This window comes from Tupaia chinensis, unplaced genomic scaffold (assembly GCF_000334495.1).
Source record: "Tupaia chinensis unplaced genomic scaffold, TupChi_1.0 Scaffold149383_1, whole genome shotgun sequence".
Classification (NCBI taxonomy): domain Eukaryota; kingdom Metazoa; phylum Chordata; class Mammalia; order Scandentia; family Tupaiidae; genus Tupaia; species Tupaia belangeri.
The window spans coordinates 2,927,447-2,938,959 of record NW_006209227.1 but is presented as its reverse complement, the minus strand read 5'-3'; the positions used below and the strand labels follow the sequence as shown (position 1 = coordinate 2,938,959).

At 61.2% G+C, this 11,513-nt stretch overlaps 1 protein-coding gene across 1 annotated transcript in view; it reads right to left on the bottom strand.

The window, feature by feature from the left end:
* Positions 1 to 11,513, bottom strand: part of DGKD (diacylglycerol kinase delta) — a gene marked incomplete at its 5' end in the record, with an annotated part of 70,402 nt that overhangs the window by 13,595 nt on the left and 45,294 nt on the right. Inside the window, 10 exon segments of the mRNA XM_014585251.1 lie at positions 1,927 to 2,037; positions 2,984 to 3,080; positions 3,637 to 3,762; positions 4,387 to 4,545; positions 4,872 to 5,145; positions 5,216 to 5,315; positions 5,401 to 5,495; positions 6,469 to 6,553; positions 7,253 to 7,392; positions 10,590 to 10,698. Coding sequence (XP_014440737.1) covers positions 1,927 to 2,037; positions 2,984 to 3,080; positions 3,637 to 3,762; positions 4,387 to 4,545; positions 4,872 to 5,145; positions 5,216 to 5,315; positions 5,401 to 5,495; positions 6,469 to 6,553; positions 7,253 to 7,392; positions 10,590 to 10,698 — 1,296 coding nt within the window.

Sequence of the window (11,513 nt, the reverse complement as noted above, 5' to 3'; positions counted from 1 at the left end):
ACTCGCAGGGCTGCGGGAGCACCGGGCGCCACGGACATGCTGCCGTCCACCAGCAGTTCCCGGGGACCCTGCTGGGAACCACCAGTGCGCCGAGAAAGCACCGAGCCCTGGAAAGCAAGGGAGCGGGAATGCGCAGCGCCTCGGGAACACCGCCCACGGCCGGAACCTGCTCGTCACGGACGCTGGGAAATGCGGCCGGGCCAGGGAGCTCGCCTTCCTCCCCGGCACCCATGTACCCCGGCTCTCGCAGGTACTGACTGGACCCAGCTGGGCCTGCTCCCGAGCGCCCCAATCCTGGTGGCAGTACCTTGAACCCGTCTCTTCACGGATACTTCCAATCACGTGTTTGTTTTCACCAGAGTGTGCGCTCGCCAGCGAGTCGGGGTAGGGGGTGAGAAATCGCCCCCAGGGAGATGGCCATGCCACAACCCTTCTCTGTGCTCCTGGGATTCTGAGCACATGGGCCCAGTGTGAGTCTCAAGCGGCCAAGTCCAAGCTTGAACCGCGGTCAACCACACGGGAGTCGTGTCTTCACCACGCCATCTGCTCCCCCCATTACTTCTTTAGGAAGGTTCCGAGTCACAGAACTTTTCTAAGGAGACCTTTACAAAGTTCTCAGTACAAAGTCAAGAAAGGTTCCAGAAGGCTCAAAGGTTCGAAGGCGCTATAGCGAGGGGCGCCTGCGCCGTGCTCCCCCGCCCGCCCCCGCTGTGACAGGCCGCAGCCGTCGGGCCTTTCCTGACGGTTTCTGGACCGACGGGCACGTCCACAGGATTCACACTCATCACCACGTGCTGTATCACAGACGTCCCTGGGGGCCCCTGCACCATCCTCCTCCCGGAGGAGCCGAGTTCATGGGGATTTGTTGACATCTTATGCTTGATTCTGTTTTCTTAGAAATTCTGATGACGTAGAACTGAGCAGTCACTCAGCCAGACGTCAGGATGAGGGATGCTCCCTCTCAGGGTAAAGGCCGGACCCTAACCCAGCAGGCGAAGACGCCAGAACTGTGCCCTGCACCAACAGCCCCCCAAGCAGGTCCCCCACCCCTGTCCTCCTGAGAACACCGGAGCCCAAGCTCTCGTCCAGGTCTGAGGGTGGGTGTGACATGCTGCTGCTCACGTTCCCACAGAGCAGAGGCATTTCCACCTTGGCCCCAGGGACGCTGCCCCACCCCAAGCCAGGAGGAGCAAGGACATGGTCATCTGGGGAAGGACGGGGCACCCCGTGAGGCCCCCCATGGCTTCCCACTGCCGGGAGGGCAGGCCCTGGCCCCGCACTGCCTGCCATGGGGAGCCTCACGCCCTGGCAGCTGGGACAGCAACGTGTTAGGACACATAACATCCCCTGCCCCTTAGTGGCAGCATCACAGATGTGACTCGCATTAAAAGCCATGGCCCAGGGACCAGCAGATGACATAGCAGTTATGTTGCTAGACTCCCACATGACCAACCATGGTTCGAGTCCTGGACCTGGTGGCTTGAAAATCCCGCTGGGTGTGTGTGTGTGCATCCTTAAGATCCCAGGAGAATGGTAGAGAACGGATTGCAGCATGGCTACTCCCCTGGGGGGATGAGTCCTCACTTTCCCTCTCACTGTCTCTGCCTCTTTCTCCTGCCCTAAGGCAAAAACTCCCCACCCCACCCCCAAAAACACCCTCGGCCCATTCCCATCAACCACTACTGGTTTTCTGAAGCTCAATGGGCCCCACCTGGCCATGCCCAGGGCTTTGGCCTCCTCCAAGCAGGCCTCCTGCATGCTCCCTGCAACCCCCAGGGTGGTTCCAAAAGCATCTCCGCTTTTGACAACAAGGTGGCAGCTCCATTTCTACCTCAGTGAGGGGGTCTCTACCAGGCTGATGCTGGTGCTGGGACTCCCCGCTCTCTGCAGGGACAGCCCAAGGGACACGGTTTGCCCCCCACCCACCTGCACTTCTCCGGGTGCTCGTCGCGCTTGTTGTTGAAGTCCAGGGAGATCTTGGCGTCCAGGCCGATGCCGAAGTAGTTGTTCATGACACACTTCTCGGTGTAGCACTCCCTGCGAAGGCACCAGGCACCGATCCACTGCCTGCCCCAGGGCCTGCCTCCAGTCCCCACCCCTCCTGATCCTCCCAAGGGGCACCTTTCCCTTGTTTTCCTGGTTGTGGTCGAAGTCCCACTGAGCCGCTAAGTACCATCCAGTTTCCAACCTAAAACGTGCAGCTCAGTGTTTGCAGCAGAGTCCCAGAACCACCCACAACCAGCTCGAGAGCTTTCCTCCCCCCGAGAGAGAGGGAGCCCCTGCCACTGGCTCTGGACACCCTCCGCCCCGCTCCTGCCCCTGCTCCTGTTCCTGTTCCATCCCGCTGAGCTACTTTTTCTCCCTGGAGGCACCTGCTCCGGCTGAGGACTGTGTGGACGCGGCCCAGCGGGTGGTGACGAGGAGCCATCCAGAGCCGGCTTCCACCCAGCAGGAGTTCCTGAACCTATTGACAGCCTCTGCGGGGACTGGATGCCGACCTTGAAAATAGGCCCCGGGGGCCCCGGGGGCCATAGGCCTGGCACAGCAGACCGTGGTGGCTGATCTCCCTCACCCCGACGGTCAAGCCAAGCCTTCTCACGGGGAGGGGACTGGCTGACCATCACTTTCTCACTGCTCCAGCAACTCTGCAATCAGTTGTATTTTTTAAATTTATGTTTGCCTTTTTTTTTTTTTCAATTTCCTAGAGGGTGCTTGCACTTGCTGGAAAGAGGAGGAAAGTGAGAAACTACTCTCCAGGGGGGATGGCCACGCAGCAGTCCCTTCTCAATTTCCCTTTCAAAATTGTGAGCATGTATGCACGTGTGCACCACATGATTCTCAAGCTTCCAGGTCTGGGGCTTGAACTGCAAAGTCTGCCATGTGGGGTCCAGGGTCTGAACCTCCACACCACCTGCTGGCCTGCATTCCATTTTCCATGCCCTAGAATTCTCATAACATGCCCAGGCTAGACCCTCACACTCACAGGTTTTCAGGTTCGGAGTTAAAGGGATCGGCGTTGATTAACAAGCGGCTGATGACGGAGCCCCCCGGCAAGGAGCCAGACATCCCGGCCCGCACACCTGCAGGGAGACGAGAGCCGCCGCTGCTCAGAGTGATGGCCTTAAAGAAGCACGCATCTCCAAGGCTGCCAGACCCATGTACACAGAACACTCTCGTAACTAAACATTTCTGAACTAATACACAGACACGCCCTAGTTTTGACAATACCCAGAAAAAAATCAGTGTTTCGCTCCCTACGTGTGGAACAAAAATAACACCCATGAGACACCAAGAAAGATGGCTTCCCAAGAGTTCTCGTTCACCAAAGGTGCTCCCCACACAATCTCTCACAAACTCAGGTTTCAGTCCTGCGGCCTTCCAGGGCTAATTCCAGGAGGCACAACCGTGGGCAACTGATGCATTCTGGGACCAGGCTAGTACGAGGTCCAGAACCTCGCCCATCCCCACCCCAGCTCCAGGACCCCTCTCAGCCGCCTGGGTCCTGGCTGGTCCCGAGCTTTCCTGGCAGTCGCACAGATCTCAAATGCCACCTTCCCCGGATTCAGAAACTCTCCGAGGACAGGGCCCAGGGCTTCACTACTGCAGGCTTTGAAGCCAGGAAGCAGCGACACTCACTGGGGAACAGGATCTTGGAGTTCAGCGCGGGCAGGCCGTCCCGGCTTCCCGCCTGCGGAGGCAGAGAGGCAGAACTGCCCGGGGACAGGCCTTTGCCCAGGAGCTTCTCACACGGGGCCTTGGGTACTGCAACGACAGGACAGAGAGCCCTGAGACCTCGCAGCCAGACCTGCACGGAACACGGGTTCATCCAGGACACGGCCAGGAGGGCCGCCAGCCCCGGCCAGCTCTGTGTAACACTGAGAGACAAGGGCACCCCAGGTCAGGGGTCTGGGTTCACCAAGAGGGTGACCCAGGCTGCGATGGCGGGGAGGGACTGGCCCTAACCATGCTGGCCAAGGAGCCCCACACTTGGCCTGGCAGCACTCTGGGTTGGCGTTCTGATGGCCCAAGCAAAACCCTCCTGGAGCCCAGGGGGCTGGGGCGGGGCACCCTCACACGAGGAGCCTGGGGTCTGTCCTGGGAGGAGCAGGGGTGCCGTCACGGCCAGACAGTACCCCTCAGAGCAGCCTTGTGGTTCTGAGGACTGCAGCGGGGGAGATGAGGGCACGCCTCCTTGCTGAGGGGGAAGGAAGCTCGCTGGTCCTGTGTCTACACCCCCCAGTGCACAGGCAGGCAAAGCCTGGAAACCGGCCCCAGGCCTAAACTGTGACACGGTGAGGGCCAGGCAATTACAAGGCACCCAAGGGCTCCCAGGGAACCTGGCCCAGACCGAAGCTCTGACCGTGGCACTGCGGGGATGGGGCCTACCTTTGCGGAGGCTCCTCCCCTTGGGGACCCCACAGCTCTCGTTATGGGGTGGTGGACACACCCTGTTGTCCGCCTTCAGGTCCTTCCTCTCCTCCGACTCAGAGAGACCCAGGATGAAGCCCTCCTGCTCCTGGGTCTGGGCGTTCTGCTCGTCGACGGCTGCAGGGAGGGTGTCGGGGCTGCCCTCAGCTCCCAGCATCCAACCCCCAACCCCTGCGCCCCCTCCCAGGCCCGCACGGCTGGCTCAGCACCACCTGGGCTCACGGGCTGGGGAGGACACCAGAGGACAGAGGACGGGAGGCCGACGTGATGGAGGGGTAAGGCAGGTGTGGCGGAGACCTCCCTGGCCCTGAGCCGAGCAGCAGCCCGACTGCTCGGAGGGAGCCGGCGAAGGCACCGGTGCCGTGGTTTGGGGGGTAAGGGGGAGAGTGGTCCCTGGGGGGCGCTCCAGTGTGCGGTCCCCCGAGGGCGGCTGGGAGCAGTACCTCTCTCGGTGTGCTCGATGATCTGCCGGATGGCCTTCTTCAGGCTGTTGGCCCTCAGCATGAGCTGCTCCCGGGGACGGAAGAGCTGCGGCCGGGCCGGGCAGCTGGGCCCCACCGAGCGTGCTCCGCTGGAGCTACAAACACTGCCCGGCCCGTCTCCGTCCTCGGCCTCCTCGGCAATGGTGGGGGGCGGGTTGGGCAGAGAGGACGTGGCCTGGGACTCATCATCCAGGGTCTTGAGGAGAGAATCCAGCTTCTCTTTGAGGACGGAGCACTAGACGGGGAGACGCGGCGGCTCGGAGCAGGCCCTGCACTGGGCCGCCCCCCGCCCGGCCGGCACGCACCTTCCGGGCCATGACCTCCGATTCCTCTGAGCTCTCAGTCGTCTTCTCGTACGCCTTCCCCACCCGGGCCACGAAGTCCTTCACCGTCTCACAGAGCACTCTGGGAGGGAAAGGAAGGGCACCTGGAGGTGGCTGGGCTGGGGACCGAGTGCTGGGCCGGCCCGCCTCCCGGACCCCGCACTCACTTGGCCGACGAGATCACCACCGAGTGCTGGTCTGAGGTCAGGATCTTAGAGAGGTGGGCGGCGACCGAGTCTTCATAGCAGAGGATCTGCTGCACCTACAGGCCCCCCGACACAGGTGGGCACCGTGAGTCTGCATGACACCGGGTCACAGTGACTCGCCCACAGCCCTGCCTGTGCGGGTCGGCAAAGAAGCCCTCCTGACCACTGCCTCAGCCACGCCTCAGCTCAGGCCCAGCGCTCACCCATGGCAATACCCCGGGTAGCCAGAGCATCCGAGCCGGTCTGAGGTCCCAGGGCCTGCCGGGGCTGGGGCCTTGCTCTAACCCTTCCCCCCACAGGGTGTGGGGGGCAGGCAGGCACCCAGGACTCATGTTTACTGAGGGCATCCTACCTCCTGTCTGGCATTACCTGACTCTTCCTGCCGAGCGCTATCCTAGGGAGCTGTCTCGGCCCCAGCCCGGGGTCAGCACCTCACTCCTGCCAATCAGTGAGCATTTCCGTCTTAGCACATAGTTTCCTCTTTAAAAATTTCAGAATTGTACCAGCCACTCTCGGCTCGCAGGGCCAGGTCAAGGCGCCAGGCTGATCTGGCCTGTGGGCCTGACTTGCCCTCTGTGCCCCCTCACAGTGGGGCTGCCTGGGCAGAATCCAGCACACGGGCTGGGCATCGCACCAGGGCCGGATGTAGCCAGGGAGGGAGCGGCAGTAATGACGCCACAGACAGACGGAGCACGTGGCGTGGCGGTGGCTGCTGCCATGGAGGCAGGACTCGGCAGAGGCTTGGGCCTGGCAGGGCGAGGGGGCAGGAGTGGGGCATTCCAGGTACGGGGGAGCAACAGCAGCAGCGAAGGAGTGAGCGGACCTGGCAGGGCCCTGCAGAACTGATGATGCACCAAGGCCCCCCAAATCCTGACAACCCAGGAACCGAGTCCTCTGGGAAAGGGAAATGGAGCCCCTCGTCCAGTTCAGCTCCAGGGTAACTCCACCATCGCCTTCGCAAGAGCAGGAAGGCCTTGAACCTATGCAGGACGGCGAATCAGAAGCTGGGCACGGAGCGGCCTGGCATACCTCCGAGTCCTCGCTGAAGTCCTCAGTGACAGTGGAGGAGGAGGCCTGCCGCGGGAGCTTGGTCTCGTAGGCCATGACGCTCCACCTGCATACACAAGGTGGCGCTAGCCCTGCAGCCCATCAGCCAGCGGGCCCTGCACCCTCCCCTTCTGCGGCCAGGACCTGGATCTCCTGTACGTCCTTCCCCGGCTCTGTGCCCGTAGCATTGAAAGTGGGGGCACAGATCCCTCAGGGGCCACCCTGTAGGTAAGATGCCACCTCCTAGGGGCAGTCACCCTCCTTCAGACACTACTAGCTGCTCCGCTGGCGGGGGCACGCCAGGGGTGCCAAGCACGCAGAGCCTTCCTTTAACGGAGGTCCCCAAAGGGCATCTCTAAAGTGCCCCTGTGGTCAGAGTGCCAGAGCCCCAGGAATCATCCTCGAGACCCCCAATGCAGCGTGCGGGCAGCAGGCTTCGGGCCCCAGCCAGGTCTCAGAGCACTGATCAACGAGGGCGCTGCAGTGCCTCTGAGAACTGGGGTCAGCAACAGCCTAGAACTTGTCTATGGGAACGGGACACAGGAAATGGAACTGCTCCGACGTTGACCAGGGAGATGAGACCGGGGCTGAGACGGCCAAGGCCGCACAGCCGCCTTCGCAGCCCTGAGGCTCCTAGGGTGGCCTCGTGAGACGCCCCAACCAATGCTGGGCAGTTCTGAACCTGTGTGAGGCTGAGCGTTCCCAGAAGCCCCGAGCCCCGCTTCCGCCTGCGCAGGGGCCGCCACCCCGCACCCAGACCACTCACCTGTCCAGCATCTTGGTGCTGGCTCTCTCCAGCTTCTCCAAGATCTGGGGGAGCTGCGTGTCATCATCACAGGCCGAGCCCCAGCCCAGCACGCGAGCCAGGTCGTTCCCCGTGCCAAGGGGCAGCACCCCCAGCTGGCACTGACAGAAGACAGCGGGACACAGTCTACACCAGGAAGGGGACCTGCCGGCCGCCCTCCGCGGTGATGGCTAACTGACACAGGGAGGTTTGCCCATCCGCCCGGCAGACCCTGGGGAACACACCGGTCTCTACCACCAATGGGGCCTGGCTCAGCACTCACTCCCCACAGCCTCGCAGAGGCCGCCACGTTGTCACCATCAGCAAAAGGGACACACTGACCTGCAGTCCCCAAACACCCTCCCTTCCACGCTCACCACCCTGTCCACACCCCGTTGCCCACAATTGCCAACTCGCCCTCCCCAGGCACCCCCTGGGCACTTCTTGCCCATCCTCAGGAGGTTCTGAATACTACAACAAAACCAGAGCAGGGCCCAGGCCACAGCAAGGCTTGGTCCACCCCACCTGCACATCCCCAGGCCTGTCCCCAGGCACCACTCAGGTCTGGCCACCCAGTGGGACTCCAGTCACTACCTCCGCCAGGCTGCAGCCTCGAGGCCTTCCTGAAGACTGGCTGCCTGACCCTCCGTCTGAGGAGGCCTTGAGCCAGAGCCACACGGGGAGTGTCAAACTCCTTGAGCAGGACCACGCCCACGTGCCCTGTGCGCCCAGACCTGACTGAGGCCCTCCACAGTGCGGAGACAGCACACGACAGGAGGCCCCGCCTCACCTAGAGTCCCATCATACAGGTCATATAGTCAGCCAGGCAGGCACAGGAGGGAGTGAGCGCAGAGGAAGGGCATGCCAGGGCACCCCTGCAGGTGGCAGACAGTGAGGGACACAGCTGGGAAGGAGGGTCATAGCCCTGCATGCGGAGGGTGAAGGGGGCAGGGCACACAAGATGACAGCGCGGGGAGAGGCAGAGGAAGACGGGGTACAGAGGAAGTGGGGGGCAGAGAGGAAGACGGGAGTACAGAGAGGAAGGGGGCAGAGAAGAAGACAGGGGGCAGAGGGGAAGAAGAGAGTGCAGAGAAGAAGGGGGGCAGAGAGGAAGATGGGGGGCAGAAAAGAAGACAGGAATGTGCAGAGGAAGAAGGCACCAGAACTGGGCTCCGAAAGCCCCCGGGCTGGACTCCCCAGGAGGTGGACTCCCATCACTGTACTGGGGGAGGCAGTGGCAGGTTCTGAGCTGCTGCACTGGGCAGGGGGTCGCTGGGACAGGGGGAGGGACAGCAGGGCTGGACAGGTGGCAGGACGGAGTCTAGCCATTGCCAAAAGCAGGAGTCGGAGGAACCAGCACCGGCTGTCAGGGCTCTGGCTAGCACACTCGGCACCTGGGCCCCTGGACTCCCAGGGGAGGAGTGTGGCGAGGCCGGGGCTGGGCTGCAAACCGCAGCATCCCCAGGACGGAGCTGGCTGCACAGGCCTGGCAAGTGGCTGAGCTGCCCAAGGGAGAGCGGGGAGCACGAGGAGGGCCCGGCAAGGCTGACGACGCCATGCAGAGTCCACGGGACAGGCAGGGAGGGACGCAGAAGCCGCCACCCAGAAGACGCAGCCAGGGCCATGGGGAACAGACGTCCACTGAACTTGGCTGAACGAGAAGGTCAAGTCCCGGGCCTCTTCTAACAGCCAAGGTGAACGCCGAGGGGGTCTAACAGGACTCGAGGGGGTCTAACAGGACTCGGGGCTGGGGAGAGGGCACTGCACTTTCACCACTAGGGGGCACCCTTTCTCTTTCCTGAGCACCTGGCCTGGCCTCAGCCAGAGGATGCAGCCAAGAGGGCCCTACCCCACACCAGCGCCAACACCTGGGCTTGAGTTCAGTACTGAAGAGCCCACCCCACCTATGACACACAGAGTGGGCTGGGAGGGGAAGGATCCCTGGGAAGTACCCGCAAACCACATGGAAGATGTGACCCTGGCTTTATCAAGGACCGTAATAAACAGTGTAAGAAAACGCATATGATGAATGTTTTCCTGATTGGGTACAGCCGGGTCTCCCAATATGGCAGAAACAACAAAATTCATGGAGGAGTCCGCTTAAAAACCCCAAGTAAAAAAAAATGACAAAGTAGGGGGAAATACCTACAATGACAGATGTTGAATTACGTTACAGATAATCCTTAGAAACGGGCTTTAGAAAGAGGGCAGGAAGAAAATAAAAAGTGATTTATTCCCAGCCCCATGGTCGACTGAGATGTTTGACCTCACTAGTAATTAACAAGAGAGACTTCTCCAGGGTCAATTCTGGGGGCAGAACTAGGAAGATGAACACGGACTGGGAGGACAGTCTGGAGCCAGGAACGCACACTCCGGCCTGCTGGAGAGCGTCCCGTGATGCACGTCAGCACTTACACCTGGGTCTCCCCGAAGACCAGCAGTGGGAGGAGCACGGGCCGCAGTGTGGCCAGCTTTCCTGAGCGTCCACTGGCGAGCAGGCCCCAGCCAAGCGGGCACCTGGCTCCGTCCAGGGAAAGTGATCTCTCCGCTTTGTGCGCTGGTGTGGAGCGCGAGGTGCCCGTGACACACAGTTGAATTTTTATTTTTTACTTTATTTAACTTTGTTTGTTTATTTATTTTCATTTGACCAGAAAGGGACAGAGAGAAAGGGGAAGAGAGAGAGCAAGCAGCCAGGTCTGGGACTCAAACTGCAGTGGAGTACGTGAGAGTCCAGCACCGTAACCACCACACGCCTGCTAGCCCCACGTGGTTGATTTCTAAAGGCAGTAACAGGACAGCACAAGCACATGACAGATGTCAGAGAGACGCTACCAAAATGCTGGCAATGGCTACCTGCGGAGAGGGAGAGCAGGGAGCCGGCACTGTCCCTTTTTATGATCGGGACCTACTGCTCTTTATCAGGACGTACTGTTACTCTAACACCAAGAACAAAACTCACGCGCACAAGCCCAAGTCCAGGAAACCACATCTGACTCGAACGTTCAAGCGCATCTCCATGCCCCTCACGAGCAAGGGCACCAAGCAGTAATTTCACGGCCCGATAAAGAGCTGGCAGGAGTGGGAAGTGCAGACAGGCCTGCCCAAGCTGCCCCGGCCAGACCTCTGGCGTTTCTCTACAGTGACTGTCCGTGTGCCATGGCCGGAGCCCCAGGGCTCCATGGTGTCATCAGGCTGCCCGCGCTTTTCTCCTCCCTAGCCACCACCTGGGAGCAGGCATGCCACAAGGGGACGGAGTTAACATGGCATGACCTCTAGCCTTGACCCCTGTCCTGGGCTGGGCTCCCGGGAGTCCAGGTACCTGTTTATGTAGATTGAGGCTGTCGATTTCAGAGAGGACCCAGCCGACACTGCCATCTCCACCACAGACCAGAATCCGGAACGTGTCAAACTTCTGGAATAATCGTAAGCTGCGGAGAAATGAAGTGACATGTACTCAACAGGAAGAATGCAGGGCTGGGCAGTCCTGGGCGAGGGCCGACTGCTCCTCACTGCCCAGCCCTACACTGGAGGCCATGCCCGGGGGTGCTGGCTCTGCACGGCCCTGGCTGTCTGATGGCTCCCCACTCAGGGCCCACTGTGTCAAGGCTGCCCCTCCAACCTGGGCCAAGACCCACTCAGAGTAGTCCCAGCACGAGGACCTAGGGATCTTTGGTGGACACCAGATCCTGCGGGGCTTCACGGGTGCAGCCTTCCTCAGCCAGCCAAGCCCAGGTGCCCATGCAAGACCCACCTCCACCTCCGTACTGCACTGTCCCTGCCATCCTTCCCACCATGCCCTCTGGGCTGCCTTGCACCCTTAGCCTTGGCACTGTGTACCCCCAGGTGCTAGTCAGCTGTCTGACCCAGCACTGCACTCCAAGTGCCCAGAGGAACCCCCCCACCATCGAAGCACTAGCCCCTCTGAAATGCTGGCTCGGCAGACACTGAGACCTAGTCTGGTTTGTAAGCCTCGCTCTCTGGGTTCCCCAAGAGAATGTCCATTACCCCTGAAGTAACCGCCACTGGGCTCACCAGCCCCACCTTGTTCTGTGGCTCTGACTACAAATCGTGCAGTTGTGCACACAGGCCAGAACGGGGACTCCATCACTCTCAAGTTCCAACACACACCCTGGCGAAGCCATTAGAAAGCCATCATCAGCCTCCCTGGCACCTGTGCCTGCTCAGTGCAGCATGACGAGGCAGGTATGAGACCCCCCCCCCCCCCGCGCTCCGGGCGCGCCCC